Raw genomic sequence first — 22,664 nt, forward strand, 5'->3', positions numbered from 1 at the left:
ACAGGATAATTTGGATTGTGTGTGACTTACCCTGAGTAGAGTGAGGGTTCTTGCTTGACAAGGGGTAACCTGACTGCCAACCAAAAACCCCATTTCTAACACTAATAAACCTGGGAATGCATTAAAATGCTATGTCTTCCCAGGTGAGATGTAACAAGAAGAAATATCTTTATTTCTCAGTGTCATTTCCTCTTTCTACATGTGATGCATTCTATAGCATACATACGAAGAGAAAAATGCCTCTGTGGATTGGTTTTGTGCAGGAAGGTGTTGTTTCCTGCACAAAAATAATCCTGGCTGTAATGTTGGCACTGTTGCACAATTGCGCAAGGGTGTCTGCATTGGTGTTTGGCAGCCACAAGTGCACCAGCCCACAGAGAGAGCAGGAATGTGTCATATGTTAGCAAGAATAGCACATTCCTGCTCTCTCTATTTGACGCAGTGCAGCAAGTTGTCTTGCTGTGTTGTGTTGCGTTAAATCATAGTAAATCTGGGCAAGAGCTGAATATAAGCATGTTTATAATGACTACATTAATCATCATCCTGCAGTCCACATATTTCTAAAGTGCTGCTTGTATATGTTAAAAATAATGGAGTCTAATCATGAAAAAATAGAAGTATGGGTGGAAATGAGATGGAAATTTACATCTTTTCTAGAGTTGCATGCTTAGGATTTTTATCTGTTCCCAGAAATATGCCTGGAAAGCTGCACCAAGCAAAGGTTTCCACTTACCAGGCATACGTCTGTGAATATATCATGTGACAAACTCCATGGGTTGTTACTCCCTTTTTGTGGAATCCTATAAAGTAGATTTTTGCAGAGGGGAAAAGAATCCCACGGTGCAAACACACAGTTATATTTTTCTTAGTTTTTAACAGGGGAAACAAGTATCCATGTGGAAAAAAAATTCTTCTATAGCCTTACCAAATCTCGAAGTGATATGTTCCCCTTCCCATCCTGGAGTGGGGAGACTTCAGTCCCAGTCTATAGTACATTCAAGGTGGGAAAGGGTTAGATCAGAGTTTGAGACTAGCCACTAATTGGCATGGCTGTGAGCATTTTCAAACATCACAGGGAAATTACAACTTGCCATGCCCACTTTATACCCCTTGAGTGGGATTTACGGCTGTGAATTTCTAGCAGTAAATTAATTTATATCTGCCAGGAATCCGTTTGTGAATTCCTAGCAGGTGTGAATGAAGGTTCTTTTTGGCCATGGCCTTAATCTTAAATTTTTGTCCGAAAATACATTTATGAATAGCAACAACAAATTAGGAAGTTGCAAGTTCATTTATAAGTTTTCTATGTTATATTTTTATTTTTATTATGTTTTTGGCATATGCCCAAAGCAGACTGAAAAAACAAGAATGGAAACTTAAAGTGGTACAAACTAACAAAAATACCCTCTACAGACCTGACAAACTCACACAGTGCCATGGTGTAACACACAATATTGACTCCCCTCACACGGTCTCCTGGTGAGGAACCAATATTACATGGTGACAGGGTAAACAAGCTGAAACCCACTGTAAACAGTGGTTTTCACTTGTTTTCAGAGCCTTTTTTTTGCTGTTTTATATCACATGAACACAACCTGAGGTTATTTGAGCTCTTTACATGAGCACCAGTTACATTACCCAAGGACACAAGGCTTTTTACTGCTGATATCCATTAATGGCTGCAGCCATTCGGCAGCAGCCTCACCAAGATTTTGTTTATTTTTTGTTTGATTTTTAAGGAGGGGGTATGGGGCCGAGAGGGGGCAGAAGTACCTCTTAGGTGCTTCTCTTCATGAGGCCACGCCCCCTCCAAGGCCCCACCCCTATTCACACTGTGAGGTTTTTGGTGAATGTTGGAAAATGGGTTATTGGTAAGGGAGGTAAGTACCTACACTTAGTAATAGGCCACTAACCTCCACTGAGGTCCAGTTAGGTCTCAATAAATTAAACCTAGCTCAACACTTGATAGCTTGGCAACGAGCGACAAGGCTTAAACTTAGGAGAACAAGCGCAAAGCATTCAAGTAACACAAAAGAGTAATTAAATAAAACACAGGAAACCGTTTAAAAATCCAAAACCAATTTATAAGAAATGGGAAATATTTTTAGCTTTCCAATGACACCAAAACTAATAAAATCGGATAACGGATAAAGGGAACCGGAGATATGAATTTTCAAAGAAATAATGCTTTTTAGCACTTAGAAATGAATAGCGCCAATCTGGGCATCTGGTAGCACCTCGACCGGGGCGAAATCAAAGTTTAAGGCCGATCGCGATGGAGCCCTGCTCGGCTACAGGCCGCGTGAGGCCTCGATCAAAAGTTTACCTTCGGACTTAATATTTTTCTTGAAGATTTTCTTCAGCGGGACCAAGTCGCCAATCCAATCCGACTTCCTGGAACTCTTCCTCGGATACGCATCGCGGGAGCCCTCAGTGGAGATATTTTGTTTTTTCGAGATAAAAACCCTTCGACCGGGTCAAACCTGAATCTTGATCCAAAGTCCTTGGAGTCCTCTTCGGATACACTGTCTGGGAGGTCCCGGTCAACTTTCTACGTTCTGACCTAGTCACTTTTTCTGAGATTTTCTTCACTGGGACAAACTTGCAAGTCAGGCCGGGTCGAGGTTGAGGCAAGCTGGCTAGAGTTGCTTCGGAGGGTGGTACCTTTATGGAGCTTTTTTCAAAAAGTTCTCTAAAGTTCTCCAAACTTCTGGATCTTCTCCCAGATGTTCTTTTTAGGTTCTCTTTTGGTCCACAGCTCACCCCAAGGTTCTAGAAGCTCTGAGATGCTCCTTGAGGGTTCGGACTTACCGGACAGTGGTCAGCTGGTCAGTTTCTGCAGTAGTTGGTGCAGGGGACTCTGGTTAGCAATTTTTCACCTGTAGCAAACAGGGAGTCCCTCCATGAACCAGTTGAAGCCAGGCAAAGTCCTTCTTATGGTGAAGTGTGTAGCTGGTGCAGTCCTCCAGAGTGCAGTGTCCAGCAGGGGAGTCCTTCTTCTCCTGTAGTTCTTCCTTGTTGGGATCTGAGGTGTGGGTGAAGGTCTGCTAGTTTATCCTTGCTCCTAGGTGAAAAACCAGGGGTTCCTGGCTCTTCAATCAGGTGCAGGGTCCTTCCCCCTGTAATGAGCACTTCCTGGGAAGTGTGGCAAAAATCAATCCCAGGGAACAACATTCCTCAAAAATCCATCATGGCCGAAAATTATTTTTGGAGGTCTCATCTGGTGAACCCACCCACTGGTGTGGCTAAAAATCCTAAACACACCCCTCTCCTGCCCTCTCCTGATCTAATCAAGGGGGCACCAAACTGTCTGGGTTTGCGGGATGTGAGGGAGACGCTGGGTTGCTCCAAATGTCCTTCCCTGCCTTAGAAGACCAGTTTGGCAGCCCTCCCCCCCTTCCTGCTTCTCCGTCTGCTGAGAGAAGTTTCCTCCCCCAGGCACATCTCTTTGTGTTCAGCCCAGGCTACTTCACACCTCATCAAGGCAGCCAGCACAGGCTGCCAGAGGCTAGGCAATCAGAGCAAAGTACTACAGGGCTGAAGTTGGCAACTTTTTAGGTAAAGTTTAAAACTCTTTACCTGACAAGTTATACTAAATCCAACAATTGAAAATTGTGGGATTTCTTATAACAATTAATTTGATACCAAACTTGAGGCATCTGACAATTAAGGGGACTTTATAAATTAAAATAAAGTCTCCCCATTCTAGCCTATGGAGGCCATTCATTACAATGAGGGAAACAGAAATGTGGCTGTTTTACCTTACCAGGGCTTATAAAACTATTTTTGTAAGGTCCCTGCTTATAGTTACATGACACCCAACCCTAGAGGCACATAGGGCACACCTTAGGGGGTCACTTATATGTAAAAATAAGGTAGTTTAAGAATTTGGAAGTACTTTTAATTCCAAAGTTGAATTTGTACGTACATTTAATTTAAAAGCAGCCAGCAAGGCAGGCTAGCTTTAAAATGACACTGGACACCTCAGAAGTATGCTGGGGTCCCTAAACCTACATGCCCTACCATATACTAGGGACGTATAGGTAGGTTAATATTGCCAATTATAATCAGCCTAATTTGCATATCTACTTTACACAGAGCTCTTGCCCTGGGACAGGTAAGCAGTACCCAGGGCACAGACAAGAGTCAGTAACCACCAGTATCTGTCTAATAAGTTTGGGGGTGACCAGGGCAAAAAGGAGTAATTTTCTACAGTGAAGTTGGGAGGTCTACCTCAATAGGTGGTTATATGAGTTGTGAAAGGTATTTATAAATGCCCTTAGTTCTCTTTAAACTCCTGTCAATCACTCAAGCTTTGAATTTTATATCCAAGCCAGTATTCATTCTCAAAAGCAGTACATTTAAATCCCTCATACAATTATATTATGAGACAAATCATGTTTTCTGATTGTGTAACTGCATACACTACACTCCTCACCCGATCGGGCATTTTGTATTTAGTAATATTTTCATTTTTTACATTGAATGTTGGTCGCAAATACAATGTTGTAACTCTAACCTTAAAGGCTTTAATAACATAATTTGAAGTGGTATTGTAGGCTTCTGTTCTATTGTACACTGTTTACAGGTGGCTGGCAACATTTGTGAGCACCTTAATTTGTCATTCTTTTGTGAATGAAATAATCTCCAGAATCAAAAGGCAAAGATGTTGCATTGACGTCCCATAACAGAAGGAGCAGAAGTGGGACTTCAGACTAGAGAATAACCAGTCTGTCATCAAAGATATGGCATATGGTACTGAATGTGTTGTATTATTAAAAAATGTCTGGTTGAGAAAAGCAGAAGTATAATGTGGACTCCAGTGTGAAGGGTTAGACCCTTAGATTAACATAAAGTCTTTGCATATCTCTAAGGTGGTCTAATGGAGTGGTCAGTGTTGACTGTAAATGAGGGTATAATGAAAACAATTGCCATCCTGCTGCGTGAGGCTCCTTCTGGGATGAGTGTTTCTTCATTCATGGCCTGATAGACCTTATAAGGGAGTAAAGAGGCCCCATCAGAGAGTTTTATCAATGTGATCTATTGAGTGCAACTAATTCAGTATGTTTTGTATTATGTTATTTCTTTTTGCAAACTGCACTACGAACTGCAAGGGTATCTTGGTGCTGAGGAAGTGTGTATGCCTAGCCCTGCCTATTGTAGGGTGATTAACTGAAAGGCCAAGTCTTCAGCTTCTAGTAGAATTCAAGAAACGAGGCAGAGGCTCTGATGTGTAGTGGGAGGTTGTGCCACACTTTAGAAGCAATATAAGAGAATGCATGTCCTCTTGACCTGGTTCTGTTTATGCATGGGATGTGTGTGAGCTGGAGTCCTGCAGAGATGAGGAGTCTGGATGGCTGGTGGAAGAATATGTGACTGTTCAGGAAGGCCGGGCCTGAATTGTTTAGAACCTTGAATGTGGGTGTGAGGAGGTTAAATTGAGTGCATTTGTTTATCAGGAGCCAGTGTAGGACCCTGAGGTGCGGTGTGAATTCCTTGTGGGAGGATGAGATTGAGTCTGGCTGCTGAGTTCTGGATGGTTTGAAGTCTTCCAGTGAGGGTACTGATGTTCACGGCATAGAGGATGTTCCTGTGGTCCAACTTGCTAGTGACTGGGCTGTGAGTGATAGTTTTTCTAGTGTTGCTTGGAAGCCATTTTGAGATTGTTCTCAGCATCTTCAGTGTGTGGAAACAGGATGCAGGGACAGCATTATTTTGTGCAGTCATGTCCTGATTGCTGTCAATGATTATTTCAAGGTTCCTGGTGTGGTTTCTTGGTGTAGTTCTGTGCCCGAGTTTGGCCGGTCACCAGTTGGAGTGCCATGATGAGGTGTTTTTGCCGAAGATCACTAGTTCTGTCTTGTCTGTGTTCAGCTTGAGACAGTCAGCATTCATCCAGTTAGAGGCTTCGCTCATGTAGGTGGTGAACTTTTTTCTAGTGTTGGGAGTCTTGTCAGAGAGGCAAATTATAAGTTGCATGTCTTCTGCACAAGAGAGGATGTTAATGTCATGTGAATGGATGATGTTGGTCTGAGGGATCATGTATGTGTTCAAAAGGGTGGGAGTTAAGTGATGAACCTTGAGGCACTCACAGATGAGTTTTTTGGCTACCGATAGGTAAGGTGCCAGACTGGAAGCTTGTGTTCTATTTGTTAAAAAAGAGAAGATCCAGTGGAGAGCAGGTCCTTGGATGCCATTCCCCTGCAGGCGCCTTATGAGGATGGGGTGTGGGATTGTGTCAAATGCTGCAGAGAGGTCTAGGAGAGTGAGGGCTGCTGTGTCTCCTCTGTCAAGGATCATGTGGATGTCATCTATGGTGGTGATGAATGTTGTTTCTGTACTGTGATTAGGATTGACTCAAGACTGTGTGGTGTTGAGCAGCTGATGGTTCCTGTGGTGGTGGGTGAGGCATTGGTTGATTAGTTTCTCCAAGACCTTTGTGGGGTATGTTAGGAGGGAGATGCGTCTGTAATTGGAAAGCGTGTCTGGGTCACCAGATGGAGTCTTGAGCAGGGGCATCATGGTGGCATGTTGCAGGTGCCAGGGAATGTGCCTACGTTGATGGAAGGATTGAGGATGGGTGTTAGTGCTTCAATGATCGGTAGGAGTCGTTTGGTGAAGGCATTGGGGGCGAGGGTCAAATGGAGCACCTGAGTGGATGGTCTTCATGGTAGCAGTGATTTTAATGGTAGTGACAGCAGGCCACAGGGCCAGAGTTTGTTCAACAGCCATGATAGGAAGTTGAGTTCCAACGGTAACAGGGTCTGAGCTGAGGGTTGTAGTCACTATATATGAAGGTGATTTTGTTACAGAATAAATCCTAGAGCTTGAGAGCTTGTTACAACGGTCTTATGATGGGGTGGTGTTGCTTGAGTTGGTAGGATGCATGCTGAAATCTTTGATAATTCTGATGATTTCCTTGTTGCTGTTAGTGCTGGCATCAATATGGTTTGCAAAAGCTGTGTGCTAGTTGTTCCGTATCTGCTTGTGGTTGCATCTGATTTGAATATGTCTTTATCAGGGTGTGGCCCTTGAGCATACATATTAGCTAAACATATTAGCCTCCCTGTCCCCTTTACCTGTATTTCAGATGCACAACATCTTTAACACTGCAAGAGTCCACTTTTACTCTAGTTTAAATATCGCTTATCTTCATTAGAGTTTCGAAAATATCAAATGCCAGCCAAACTCATGGGTAAGTTATCAATTTATTCTGTATGAAGCTCAACTGTAGTGTTCAACACAAAGCAACTGCATTTTGTGCTGATCTCCTGTCATTTGCATTCAATTCTTGCCCCCCTCCCGCAAACTCTGGCTGAGTGAACCAGCAGTAAGTTCTAAGTGAGCCTGCACAAAGGACTCTGATAAGGAGACAAAAACTGAGCCATGAGGCTTTTGAGTAGTGCATGTAGCCAACTTTGCTTCCTTGTTTGCTTCTGGACAATCCCGAGAATCATAGCAAAAAATCACAGGGAGGAGAGTGGCTGTGCGAGCTAGGAGGTGAAGACATTCTTTAATTTACGTAGCACAGAAGGCACAATGAGGAGCATTTCATATACAATTCTTTCTTAGAAGGGCCGATCAACAGCAATTAGAAAGGTCAGACTCACTAGAGCCCCATCCGTGACTCACAGTAAAGTTGTTAAATTGTTACTGTGGATACCTTAATTTAAACATAATAGTGCCCCTTACTAATACAGTTTTTAAAAGCAGTGAGGCTGCATTCATGCTGTGTACTGCTTTGCCATTACCCACAGAAAACAATAATCAGCGCTTCAACAACACACCAATGATGTCCACCCAGTGGCGTAACAAAACATAAAGAGCCCCCCCCCGCAAAGTACTTGTAGGGGTTCCCCTGTCCCAGTCAGGGGCCTGCTGCCCATGCACAGTGTACTGTGCTGAGGGGGTCCCCTGGAGCTCAGGGATCCCCCGCACCGTGGGGGTGTGGGGGCCACAGTGTACTGTGCTGAGGGCCCCCCTGGAGCTCAAGGTCCCCCCTTGCACCACGGAGGCTACGGGACCTCTGTTACGTCCCTGTGTCCAGCACTGAATAGTCCACACAGGCTACACATGCACCACATACACCCTGCTTTCCTGGACTGCCTCCTAATAAAGTGAAGATTCGTCCACCTGTCTTTTTCCCTTCCTGTCACGTGCGTGATGCTGACAGTGCCTGGCAGAGCCACATCCACGAAGGCATGGTTGTAACATTTTCTTTCAATTTATCCTGAATTCCTACTATTGTTTTTTCACTGAATTATTCAAATGTTTTCAATATAATGATAGGTTAAAATGAACACACATTATAAGCTGATTGAAATATGAATTGTTTGACTTCATACCACTATATCAGTGGAAATACAGACCTTTAATTTGGCATCTTTCTCCTCTGTACCCTGGGCAGCACTTCCACTCCAAGGATGTTACTATTTTATGCTTCATTCTGTACGCAGGGCGAGTCACCATTTGATATCTGAAGAATAATAATGGGCACATTCAAAACAGAATCACGTATAGGTACCGTCAACAAACTGTATAAAATTAACTCAAGGGACGCTTCCTGAAGAAGCATGAGATAAGCCACCTTCCAAGCTAGCATATCAGTAGACTAGCTAACAAAGTATTTTCATACCGTTGCTGCACAAAAACAGTACTTAGTGGATTTTTCCACTTTCTGTGTTTGCTGCAGAAAGATATTTCTGCTAGTTACGCCAGGTGCAAGGAGGCGTAACATTTTGATGCGTTAACAGGTTCAGTCCCAATTGTAAATCTGTGAATGAACCAAAATCTGTGGGTGAATGGATGGGAATGTCCATGCTCCACAAATGGAAAGCAACCCTACCCCAAAGTAATGAGGGGCATGAGGAACACTTTGGCAGCCTAGACATAACATTCATCTACATAAGCCAAAGCCATCAATTAAAATATTTAGAGACAGCTGCAAATCTAAAGGAATGTGAAGGATTTAGAGGCATATTTATAAGCCCCTAGTGCCACATTGTGCCACATTCGCGTCATTTATTTGACATTAATGTGGCCCAACAAGGGCAAAATCCTTGCTCCATATTTACAAAGTGGCGCAATGCATGCTTTGCGCCACTTTGTAACCCTTTACGTTACATTATGCCTGCACCAGGCATAATGTATGCAAAAGGGGCATTCCCCTGTTAAGGGGCAGAAACAAGAACTCCCTGTCCTACCCCCACAACCAGTTCTAGAAAAGTGCTTCCCCTTCCCCTGTCAAGGCTTTAAACTCTCTGTGGGTGAAAAAAGGCAGGACAGGCCTAGTGTAAAGTTCCTTTGTGTTTTCCTTGGAAGAGGGAAATGGCCCATCCTGTCCACACCTAAGACCTCTTTGTGTTACTGTCTGGAAGCAGTACACAAACCCCAAAAGCAGATCGACTCACAGTCACATGATTGGCAGAGGACTCAAATGGGTGAGACAAGAAATGGCATTTTCGGAATAGTGGCATAAAGTCCGATATTGCCGCTAAAGTGTATTTGAAATTCCAATCAATTTGATTTGTTAATAGTATATTTGTGCCTGCTCCCAATCCAAAGTTAGCACTTATTAAATGTTATAAGGTAACCCAGTGTTAGTCAATGGCTGAAATGGACCTTTTAACAGTGAAAAACAACTTGAGGAGTTGTTCACTTCCAAGACATTTAAAACTGAAACACACATGTCTTATTTTTGTACACAGTACATCATACCCTAGGAGTCTTTAGGTCCTACCTTAGGAGTAGCTTATAAACATTAAAAAAGGGAGGTTTAGGCCTGGCAAGAGGTTTATTTTGCCAGGTCGAAATGACAGTTTAATACTGCACTGCAGGTTCCAGTGGCAGGCCTCGCACATGTTTTCAAAGGCTCCTTTTAGTGGGTGGCACAATTAATGCTGCAGGCCCACTAGTAGCATTTACTCTACAGGCCCTGGTTATCTGTAGTAACACTATATTAGGGACCTACAAGTAAAGTAAAATAAATGTGCCAATTGGGAGTAAACTAATTTCACCATGTTTAAGGGAGAGAGCACTGGTTGCAATTGGTAAAGTGTGCCAAGTCCTAAAAGCCAACAAAAGCGGATTCAGAAAACAGAAGGTTGAAGGCAAAAGGTTTGGGGTCGACCCTGCAGAAAAGGCCAAATTCAAGACATGCACATTCTGCAAGTATTCTGCATCACCTATATCTACGCTGCCACAACCAGCTAACCATCATTTACACACTATAGCATCATCTTCAACCCTATTGCTTCACCTTACATCCAAACGTCCATCCACACTCTTCATCCATACCACCTACATCCTACATCAACAGTAGCTATAACTCCACACACAACCCACACAACCAGGTAAACCCTACCTTGATTAATGGATGTGATTAAATCAAATTTCTTGGTTTGTGAAACAAACTGAGTGGAGGACTTATAGTTACACAATACTTATACACAAGTAAAGGCAATACTCAGTGTTACCAAAAATAAAAGTATTTATTTGGGTGACACAGTACCAGAAATATCTTAGAGACAATACTCCTTCTGGAGGTAAGTATTATAAACAATATATACACTCAACACCAAAATTAGACAAATAAATAGTCATAGAACAATGCAAACAGTAGGAAATCCTATAGAATGCAATGGGAAAAAATAGGTCTGGGGCAACACAAACCATATACTAAAAAAGTGGAATGTGAATCATGAATTCCCCCCTAGACAAGTGTAGTGTGTGCAGAATCGCTAGGAGAGTAAGATTACAGTAAAGGTAAGTAAATTACCCCACCCCAGAGCTCAGAAAAGCAGGGGTAAAGTACTGCAAGTTTCCTTAGGACACACTACACCTCGTGTTTGGGATTTTGCAGCAGCCAACCAAGTCTGCAAAAAACAACTGCTGGATTATTGGACCTGAAGACCTGCAAAGGAAGGAGACCAAGTCCAGAAGTCGAAAGAAGTTCCAGGAAGGACAGGAGCCCCTGCCAACCCAGAAGAGGGTGCAAAAGATGAGTCCCCGGTTAGTTGAAGACTGCAGAAATGCACCCTAGGAAGATGCCAGCAGGTTCCTGCATGATACAAAAGATGTCCCACGGCGTGAAGATTTTTGCAGACGAGATTTAATGTTGGAAGATGCCAACAAGCCTTGGCTACAGCAAAAGTGCATTTTCATCAAAATGGCGCTGGATGGACCCAGGAGGGACCTGGGGGCCTCAACTCTGTGTGGGGAGGAAGAGGAGGCTCTCAGCACTTAACAGAACCCTCAGGATGCCAGCCAGCACCCCCAGAAGCCGCAGAATGGGTTCAAAGGAGGTGCAAAATGCGGTTGATACAGCACAACAAAAGAAGGTCCCGCGCCCCCGGAGAATAACCCAGCGAGTTGAGTGTCACAGGGTGGAGTGCTGGGGACCTGTGTCAGGCTGTGCATGAAGGAATTTTGCAAAGAGTGCACAGATCCCTCAGGAGGCGAAGAAGACACAAAATACAGGGGTACCATTGTTCTCAGGGATTGCAAGGTATTACCTCCTCCAAATTGTGTCAGCAGGACCTCAGGACAGTCTATGTTGAAGATGTCCACCCTCTGTGTCCTTAGCACGCTCGTCGCCATGAGAGGAGTCCCAGGGTACCAGTCGTCGCCTTGGAAGGTGCCTGCTTGGAGCAGGGGAGTGACTCCGTCACTCCATTGGAGATTTCTTCAGTCCTTCTGGTGCAGGATGAAGACAGGGAGTCCCCAGAGCATGCACACCGTGGAAACTGTTGCAGTTGCTGACTTGGAGCTGAGGTTGCTGAACAAAGGTGTCTCTTGTAGACACTCTGTTGCAGTTACAGTGTTTCTTGGAGTAGGCTGCGGTTGATCTGAGGTCAGAGGATGCTGAAGTTGTTGCAGAGGATTCCTGAAGGAAACTTGCAAGCAGAATCTGAAGAGAACCCACAGGAGAGACACTAAATAGCCCTGAGAGGGGGATTGGCTACCTTATCAGGTATGGACCTATCACCTGCTGGCACTGGCCAGTTAGAGCCCTCCAGAGTACCCCCACACCTTGTAAAGCAAGATGGCTGAAGTCTGGGACACACTGGAGGAGCTCTGTGCACCACCCCTGGGGTGGTGATGGACAGAGGAGTGGTCACTCTCCTTTCCTTGGTCCAATTTCCCGCAAGAGCAGGGGAGAAGGGATCCCTTAACCAGTGTAGACTGGTATAAGCAAGGAGAGCACCATCTGTGCCATTCAAAGCATTTCCAGAGGCTGGGGGAGGCTACCCCTCCCCAGCCTGTAACACCTATTTCCAAAGGGAGAGGGTGCAACACCCTGCTCTCAGAGGAAATGCTTTGTTCTGCCTTTCTGGGACTGGACTGCCCAGACCCCAGGGGGGCAGAACCCTGTCTGTGAGGAGGCAGCAGCTGTAGCTGCAGTGCAAGCCTCAGAGAGCTGGTTTGGCAGTACTGGGGGGTCCATGGTGGAGCCCCCAGGATGCATGGAATTGGCTCCCCAATACCAGATTTGGAATGGAGGGACAATTCCATGATCATAGACAGGTTATATGGCCATATTCGGAGTTACCATTGTGAAGCTACATATAGGTACTAGTGCACGCGTGTAATTATGTCACTGCACTCACAAAGTCCAGGGAAATTGCGCTGAACTATGTGGGGGGACCTTTGCTAGTGCAAGGGTGCCCTCACACTCAGTAACTTTGCACCTAACCTTCAGCAGGTGAAGGTTAGACATATAGGCAGCTTATAAGTTACTTAAGTGCAGTGACAATGGCTGTGAAATAGTGTGTGCACTATTTCACGCAGGCTGCAATGGCAGTCCTGTGTAAGGGTTTGTCTGAGCTCCCTTGGGTGGCAAAAGAAATGCTGCAGCCCATATGGGTCTCCTGGAACCCCAATGCCCTGGGTACCTAGGTACCATATATTAGGGACCTATAAGGGGGGTCCAGTATGCCAATTGAAATTGGTAAATGAAGTCACTGGCCTACAGTGATAAATGTAAAAGCAGAGAGAGCATAAGCACTGAGGTTCTTGTTAGCAGAGCCTCAGTGACACAGTTAGGCACTACACAGGCATACATATTAGGCCACAAACTAGGAGCACTGGGTCCTGGCTAGCAGGATTCCAGTGAGACAGGCAAAACACACTGACATATAGGTTTTTATCTATGAGCACTGGAGTCCTGGTTAGCAGGATCCCAGTGACACAGTAAAAACACACTGACACACACTCACAAACAGGCCAAAAGTGGGGGTAACCATGCTCGAAAGAGACTACTTTGTCACACAGCCAGAGCCAACAAAAAGATGAAAGACAGGTCACAGAAAGACCACAGAAAGGTGATTACAGCTGTTCTTCTGACTTCTTTTTTTTTATTTTATTTTTTAAGAAAAGGCTATCGGCAAAAAAGAAATATTTATAGCAACAGGTTAATATGTTTCCATTCCATAGGTGATTACAGGAAAGATAGACTCTCCACATCTTTCTACACAATCTAAACAATATCATGTTTTTAACCTGAGTTACTGTTACAACAAACTGATTTAATATAGTTTTGTAAAACACACTAACTCCTTTTAGAGTGTTTAATTTCACAGGATACATTCTGCTTTTAGTCTTGTCTGTAATCAAGATGAAATAGAAAAGATTCGAGGATTTAAGTAGTTCATGGGAAGGATGATTGTAAGACCCTGTATTAAGGAATGAAAAACTCTCTGCCATACAATACAAACAATATTACAAGTCACTTCGGAGTTTCAAGACTTTATAAAGGAACTCCTTGGTAACTAGCATTATCGGTATAATGCCCTGCAGGGATACTTTATCTATATTATTCATGTGATTAATTAAAATATCGCGTTTTCCACACCCTTCGAATTTTGTAACCCATTGTGCTTTTTTATTAATATTTTTTGGGCGCTGCTAATTGATTTTGTGTACGCCATGTTAAAAAAACATATGAATCCACACTGTATTATCTATTTTTGGCAGTTTTACACTGTTGCATTTTCACGCACAAGTTCAATCGGCCACAAGATGGCGCAATATGAGCACTATTTGATAGCTAACTGTTGTCGAGAAGCCACTTGTGAAGTGCAGCAGAAGGCAGTATTTTTTTTGTTCTTCTTACTATTGAGTTCCAGCTAGAATAACAGTACAGTGAGCCTTTTAATTGATTTGTACAGCATCATTCAATCCTGTTCCAAACGAATTATGCCAGCAATTATTCTTATTATCAAGGGGTCAACGCAGGGTACAGCCAGAATGTTAATCAAGAGCATTATTAACATCACAACGAACTATGGCAAAAATACAAAGACAATAATATAAAAGAAAGAAGAAGGAATGCTATCAACTTGAGCTTGACTTAGGGGGTCTGACTGGTCTCAAGAGGGTCGTGAATTAAAATAAACCTTAGGTTAGAACAACTTGGAAACGACACAAAAGAATTCAGTGTGTATCCAGAATAAATACGTATGCACACAACCGGGATGTTCGCCTTTGGTCGGCCTGGGATGAATCTTTGTCAGATTTCCAACTTTTAACATTAAGGGGCATATTTATACTCCGTTTGCGCCGAATTTGCGTCGTTTTTTTCGACGCAAAATCGGCGCAAAACTAACGCCATATTTATACTTTGGCGTTAGACGCGTCTAGCGCCAAAGTATGAGGAATGAGCGTCATTTTTTTGCGTGAACGCCTTCCTTGCGTTAATGAGATGCAAGGTAGGCGTTCCCGTCTAAAAAAATGACTGCGACGCAAATGCGTCGTATTTATACTCCCGGGCAAAAATCACGCCCGGGAGTGGGCGGGGCAAAAACCCCCGCATTTGCGCCTCTTTTTAACGCCTGGGTCAGGGCAGGCGTTAAGGGACCTGTGGGCTCAAAATGAGCCCATAGGTGCCCTCCCCTGCCCCCAGGGACCCCCTCTGCCACCCTTGCCCACCCCAGGAGGACACCCAAGGATGGAGGGACCCATCTCAGGGAAGTAAAGGTAAGTTCAGGTAAGTATTATTATTATTTTTTAAATATTTTTTTGTGGCATAGGGGGGCCTGAATTGTGCCCCCTTACATGCCACAATGCCCAATGACCATGCCCAGGGGACATAAGTCCCCTGGGCATGGCCATTGGGCAAGGGGGCATGACTCCTGTCTTTACTAAGACAGGAGTCATGTAAATGGCGTCTGGGCGTCGTAAAAAATGGCGCAAATCGGGTTGAGGCGATTTTTTTGCCTCAACCTGACTTGCCCCATTTTAAGACGCCCTAACGCCATTTTCCCCTACGCCGGCGCTGCCTGGTGTACGTGATTTTTTTTCGCACACACCAGGCAGCGCCGGTCTGCTAGCGCCGGCTAACACCATTCAATAAATAAGGCGCCCGCATGGCGCTTCAGAATGGCGTTAGCCGGCGCTAAACTTTTTGACGCTAAACTGCGTTAGCGCAGTTTAGCGTCAAAAAGTATAAATATGGGCCTAAATATTGGATCATTCAAGTAATATAAATACTAGCTATTTATGTACTAAGGCCCATATTTATACTTTTTTAGCGCCGCATTTGCGTCGCTTTTTGACGCAAAATCGGCGCAAACTTGCAAAAGACCTATGGGGCATATTTATACTCTGTTTGCGCCGGATTTGCGTCGTTTTTTTTTACGCAAATCCGACGCAAAGCTAACTCCATATTTATACTTTGGCGTTAGACCCGTCTAGCGCCAAAGATCTTGGAGTTTGCGTAGTTTTTTAGCGTGGACACCTACCTTGCGTTAATTATATGCAAGGTAGGCGTTCCCTTCTAAAAAATGACTCTAAGGCATGTGCGCCTTATTTAAACTCCCGTGCAAAAATGACTCACGGGAGTGGGCGGGCCTTAAAAAATGACGTCCAGCCGCTTTTGCGTAATTTTTTAACGCCTGCTCAGGGCAGGCGTTAAGGGACCTGTGGGATCGGAAGGAGCCCAGAGGTGCCCTCCCATGCCCCCAGGGACACCCCCTGCCACCCATGCCCACCCCAGGAGGACACCCAAGGATGGAGGGACCCATCCCAGGGAACTTAAGGTAAGTTCAGGTAAGTATTCTTTTCGTAATTTTTTTGTGGCATAGGGGGGCCTGATTTGTGCCCCCCCACATGCCACTATGCCCAATGACCATGCCCAGGGGACATAAGTCCCCTGGGCATGGCCATTTGGCAAGGGGGCATGACTCCTGTCTTTGCTAAGACAGGAGTCATGTCAATGGCGTTTGGGCGTAAAAAAAAATGGCGCAAATCGGGTTGAGGCAAGAATTTTGCCTCAGACCTGACTTGCCCCATTTTTTGACGCCCAAGCTCCATTTTCCCCTACGCCGGCGCTGCCTGGTGTGAGTCATTGTTTTTGACGCACACCAGTCAGCTGGGCCGGCTAACGTAATTCCATAAATAAGGCGCCCGCATGGCGCTTTGGAATGGCGTTAGCCGGCGTTAAAATTTTTGACGAACAACTGCGTTGGTACAGTTGTGCGTCAAAAAGTATAAATATGGCCCATTGTATTTTGTAAGTTTGCGGCGATTTTGCGTAAAAAAACGACGCAAATGCGGCGCTAAAAAAGTATAAACATGGGCCTAAGTGTTCATTTATAAAAATCACCCACAACTCTGGCCCACAAGAACCTATGCTGGACACCCAGGCTCAGATCAAATCAAATCAGGATTTATAGAGCACAACTACTCACCCGTAAGGGTCACAAGGCGCTAAGGGGGGTTGTCCTCCGTGCTTCAGTTGAAGAGCCAGGTTTTAAGGTCCTTCCTAAATTGAGGTGACGATGGTGACTGCCTGAGGTGCAGGGGCAGGGTGTTCCAGCTCACATGATTTAAAGAGTGTGGGGTTAAGGGTGTGGGGTCGTTTTTTAGAGTCCAGTAGTGTAAATTAAGTATGCCAATTGGGGTTAAGCCAAATTTACCAGGTTTAGAGGAGAGCACATGGACTTTCGCACGGATTAGCAGTGGGAAAGTGTTCAGAGACCTAATGCCAGCAAAAACGAGGTAAGAAAAAATGGCAGAGGGAGGCAAAGATTTGGGGGAATGACCGCCCTAAGACCGACTGGTCTAATAAAGGGCAGAAAAAAGCAGTGGAGGACCCAAGTAGGCAAATGGAAGGGTCGGAGTTTATGGTCGTCGGGGTCTGTGGAGGCTTCATCAAGGATGTCCCAGTCGTTACCTTGATTCTAAATGAAGTATTTATGTGTGTAAAGATTACAAAATGGTAAAATGATACTGAGACAGTATGTGCCACTTTACAAACCATCATTTTCTTTTTCGTGTGGCACCATTTAGTCAACCCTGCAGCATAATTTGGTCCTCCTTTGATCTGTAGTTTCCCTGGCCTGACCTAAAGTAATGATTTTCCTTGTGTTACTAATATGCAGCATCGGTTCGTTCTGACAAGACTAATACTGGGTATAGTGCCTCACTTAGGAGCATTCCCTAGAATGAGGTCTTGTCCCCTTGAGACATTTAGTTGCCCCTGTGATGGGATAAGTAAACAAGGCACTCTGCATTTTATTTTATGTTTTGCAAGTTTTATGAACATCTTAAGAACAGCAAAGGAACCCATTTGGTGGCACAGGAATATTTGTTAACACTTAAAAATACATATGTATGTTATAGGGTGCCATTTTATATTTTAAACACCATGCAAATCAGGAAAAGTCTTGTTTTTATTCCTGGTGAAACCCGATAAGTGCAATAACTAGTTATTTTTATTCTTTATTTACGATAACTGTTGCTGTGAATTTGGGGGGGGCAATATTATTGGTATTTTACATTATATATTTATGTTTTATTGTTTTATGGTTAGCTAGCATCTGTATTATGGATTGGGATGAGAGTATGTTGATTATGTATTATTTATATGTATGTGCTTTTATGGCTATTTTGTATTGGCCGAATAAAGTTGATAAACTTAAACTGATTTCCCTTGACACAGCAATGCAAAGAGTCATGCTGTAGGCATAGTAACTGACACCTGCAGAATATAAGGAAAGGCCCATAAGAAAAAAATGTGTAATCAATTTTATTCAATCATGCCCTAAGGTAACTTTAACTCGTCCCCCTGCCATGCACAGTGTTGTCCTCAATGGTATAATTTCAGATGTTGTAGAGGTATTATCAATGGGGTCAAAGAACATGTCATGAATGATATAATATGTGAGGGTACAAGATCTAGCTACTTTAGGGGACAAGTTATAGTTACTGTAACTGGTGAACTTCAGTGGTCCTTTCATTTAAAACAGTATGTTTTAAATTACATGTTCACCTAACTATAAGATCCCTTTAACCTTTTGCTTTTTCAGTGAATTTCTAAGTGATTTTTAATATAAAGTAGGATATCATTACAATTACTAACTGTTGGAAATGGCCTTTCTGCAGGGCCACCCCCAAACATTTTGCCTTCCTCCTTCTCTTTTTCTGACCTAATTTTAACTGGCTTTAGGACTCTGCGCACTTTACCACTGCTAACCAGTACTACAGTGTTTATGCTCTCTCCTTAAAGCATGGTGACATTGGCTCATACCCAATTGGCTTATTTAATTTACTTGTAAGTCCCTAGGCGAGTGCACTACATATGCCCAGGGCCTGTAAATTAAATGCTACTAGTGGGCTGCAGCACTGGTTGTGCCACCCACATAAGTATCCCCCTAAACATTTCTCAGGCCGGCCTCTTCAGTGCCTGTGTGTGCAGTTTCACTGCCACTTCGACTTGGTATTTAAAAGTACTTGCCAAGCCTTAAACTCCCCTTTTTTCTACATAAAAGGCACCCCTATGGTAGGCCCTAGGTAGCCCATACGGCAGGGTTCTATGTAGGTAAAAGGCAGGACATGAACATGTGGGTTCTATATGTCCTGGTGGTAGTGTACAACTCCTAAATTCGTTTTTACACTGCTGTGAGGCCTGTTCCTTACATAGGATAGCATTAGGGCTACCCTCATATACTGTTTGAGTGGTAGATCCTGATCTGAAAGGAGTAGCCTGGTCATATTTAGTATGGCCAGAATGGTGATACAAAATCCTGCTTAATTGTGAAGTCAGATTTTATATTACTATTTTAGAGATGCTACTTTTGGAAAGTGAGCATTTCTCTACACTTAAATCCTTCTGTGCCTTCCAATCCACATCTGGCTAGGTTTAGTTGACAGCTCTCTTGTGCATTCACTCAGACACACCCCAAACGCAGGCTATGCAGCCTCACTTGCATACATCTGCATTTTGAATGGGTCTTCCTGGGCTGGGAGGGTGGAGGGCTTGACACTTACATGTCAAAGGACAGTAGCCAGCCCTCACACTAAGGACTGCCACACCCCCTACTGGACCCTGACAGATGGAATTGAAAGTGGACCTTGTGCACTTCTAAGCCACTCTTTGAAGTCTCCCACATTTCAAAGGCACATTTGGGTATTCAAACAGGGCCTCTGCCACTACCTACTTAGACACTTCTTAACAAGACACTCTTGTCTCAGACATTTCTGAGGTAGACACTTCTTGACAAGACACTCTTGTCACAGACACTTCTGAGGTAGACACTCTACCTGACAAGACACTTCCTGGAGAAGAGAACCTGAACCAGAACCTGCATACTGCCACGAAAAACTAACTGGCTGCCCAAAGGACTCACCTGACTGCATTCTGTGAAGGACTGCTGCCTTGCTGTTGCCCTGCTGCCTTGCTGCTCTCTGGCTGTGGTGAGAAGTGCTCTCCAAGGGCTTGGATAGAGCTTGCCTCCTATTCCCTGAAGTCTCAGGACCAAAAAGACTTCATCTCTACAAGAAGGACTCCTTGTGTGGTAAAAATCGACGCACAGCCTGCCAGAAATTACAGACAGCCTGCATTGCGATGAAAAATTCACTGCACGCCGAACCGAAACGACACAGCCCAACTTTGCAACGATGCAGCTCCAGCGTAGTGACTGGAAATTCGATACACAGCCTACTAGATTGACGCACAGCCGAGCTGGAATGACGCAGCCCGACTTCCAGAGAGGAATAGACGCAGCGAGGTAGACATTTCCATGCAACACCCACCGGATCAACGCAGCTCCTGTGACTTCGTCCTGTCAGTGTCGGAAATCCACACATCCTCCCTGGGGCGTCTGAAAACCCCGCAAGCCGAAGAGGATCCACGACCGAGCACCGGAAATCAAAACACAGCTGTCCCAGTGTGAAAACGAAACGACGCATCGTCGTGTGCGGCCCAAAAAATCGACGCGCACCTCCTTGTTTATCCGTGCATCTGCTCCTCTGTGGTTCTTTGCGGAGATTTTGGACACAAACCAGGTACTTTGTGTTTGAAAGAGACATTTATTGCTTTTAAAAGACTAAAGACAATTTATATCACTTTTACAGTGATATCTCAGCATATACTTATTGCATTTTAATCATTTTGACCTGCATCTTACCAGATAAATATTATATATTTTTCTAAACACTATGTGGTGTATTTTTGTGGTGCTATACTGTGTTATTGCATGGTTTATTGCACAAATACTTTACACATTACCTTCTAAGTTAAGCCCGACTGCTCAGTGCCAAACTACCAGAGGGTGGGCATAGGATAATTTGGATTGTGTGTGACTTACCCTGACTAGAGTGAGGGGCCTTGCTTGGACAGAAGGTAACCTGACTGCCAACACTAACTATAATATTACTTTAACCTTTCATTTTTTCAGTGAATTTCTTTGCGTTTTTTTAACGTAAAGTAAGATGTTCATCACTGTGAGCAGCATTTGGTTCAGTGGCCAAACCACAAAGGGCACACTTCCCCACACAGCATACAGCCTTCAGCAATGCACAGTGTGGTGTGAGGTACAGGGCTTGGCCCTGTGCCCAACCATCCACTGGTACCCCTCAGTACGCAAGCCCATGTCGTGCACAGCTAAGTATATGATGCAGAAATATAAAGAGTGTCATTTGAAGTTGCACAGCTCTACTGACTTTTCAAAAGGTCAGAACATCAAAATATAAAAAGCAAGCTTATATGTTTTATCACTATGCAGGGGTCAGCACACAACGTATATGATGCAGACTTATAATCTTTGTCAAAAAAAACATCAATCATTATAATCAATTGTATATTTCATAAATTCACACAATGCATTGCTTAACAAAAGTGATTGTCATAAAACATTTTAAATGAAACATCTGAAAAAATAGTAACGTCTTTGAGGCTTTTTAAAACATTTTATAGGCCACAAAATGGAACCATAGAACCAACCACAAAGGGTCCCTGCACTCCAGAATAAGAGTATACATTTCCAGTTTAGAGTGTTTTAAAAAATATGATAAGGTTTCCTTGGGTCATGGATTTAATGACCCAGGAGCCTTACTATGGTTTTGTTAATGTTGTTGGAGGGTGGGGGATGCAAGAGCATGATCTCCCGCTCATTTAATATTCTTTCCTTTCTAATGAGTGCCCCCATGCTAACCCACGGCACCCACAACATATTCTAATATCGGGGGGCACAGGAGGGGCCTCAAAGCCCCTGCGACCTCTTACGATTTCCCAACCAGCACCCATACTGGGTGCTGGCAGGAGCTGGCATCTTTTTAATAGTGGATGCACCAGTGTTCACCTGGGGCCCCCACAATATTGCCAAATGTTTGGGTCTGAGGGGGGAATCCTGTAGCTACTGCTGGCTCCACAGGCTGTCTGGTGGCTGGAGCTTGCCATTTTTTTAAACCAGGGCTGCCCCAGTGGGCACCTCGAGCAGCCACACTTTTTTTAACGTTTGGGCTGGGGGAGAGCCACAAGGCCCCCGCAGCCCCAGCCTGCTCCCCAGCCAGCACTCATTAAGGTTTTAGCAGGAACTGACTGTTACTTTGCTGACACATGTGAGGGGGCAGCATTCTTCTCTGCTCCGACCCGGATGGAAGCAAAGGTGTTTTTCCTGCCCAGAAGAGAGCGGGCAGGGAATACCTGCCCTCTCTCAGGCAGGAAACAGCAGTGTCCAGGGAACTAGGGTCCCCAGGGCTCTGCTCTCATTGGGCCCCAGATGATAAGGTCCTTGGGACTGGTGAGTGGCTTGGGGAGGGGTGCTGCACACAACACTCCCCTTAATATGAATATTGGCCTTGGAATAATGGGTGTCCAGCTTCTCTACAATGCTCACGGAAGGGGGACGGTTACCCTCGCCCCTTATTATATTATCAGCCCCAGGGGTGGGGTCCCCAGGGCCTTTTAAAGGCTGGAGGGGAGGTTGCACAAACTCTCCCCATAATAAAACAACTGGCCCAGAAGATGGGGTCCATGGGTCTTACATTGGCTCGAGAGGAGGGAGGGGGGCCACATGCTCCCTTCCCCTAATTATAATAAAGGCTCTGGAAATGTCGTCCTAAATACATATATATTTATACACACAAACATATGTGGAAAGCATTTTTTTTATTTGCTAACAACTTTTGTGAAGTTTGACGAATCTTGATGAAACTTTCCATAAATAAATTAATCCACCTCAGCTCCCTCCTTTGAAGTTTTAGGGTGACCGGTCAAGTAGGGGCTGAGAGAAAAGGCAATCCATAAACCAAATTTCCCAATGCATTTCCCATTGACCTTTTTTAAGATCCACTACCACAAAAACTGCTGAACGGCATCACACCAACTTTGGCAGAAAGCTAAGTCTTGGTCCGAGAAGCAGGCGTTTTGGTGCAAATCACTT

General features: G+C 44.3%; 1 protein-coding gene across 1 annotated transcript in view; it reads right to left on the reverse strand.

Moving 5' to 3' along the window:
• Positions 1-22,664, reverse strand: part of MMRN1 (multimerin 1) — a 298,882-nt gene that overhangs the window by 106,658 nt on the left and 169,560 nt on the right. Inside the window, exon 3 of the mRNA XM_069230268.1 lies at positions 8,370-8,476. Within this exon, the coding sequence (XP_069086369.1) occupies positions 8,370-8,476 (107 nt within the window). The remainder of the gene's footprint in view (positions 1-8,369; positions 8,477-22,664) is intronic.

The sequence above is a fragment of the Pleurodeles waltl genome, chromosome 1_1 (assembly GCF_031143425.1).
Source record: "Pleurodeles waltl isolate 20211129_DDA chromosome 1_1, aPleWal1.hap1.20221129, whole genome shotgun sequence".
Classification (NCBI taxonomy): Eukaryota; Metazoa; Chordata; class Amphibia; order Caudata; family Salamandridae; genus Pleurodeles; species Pleurodeles waltl.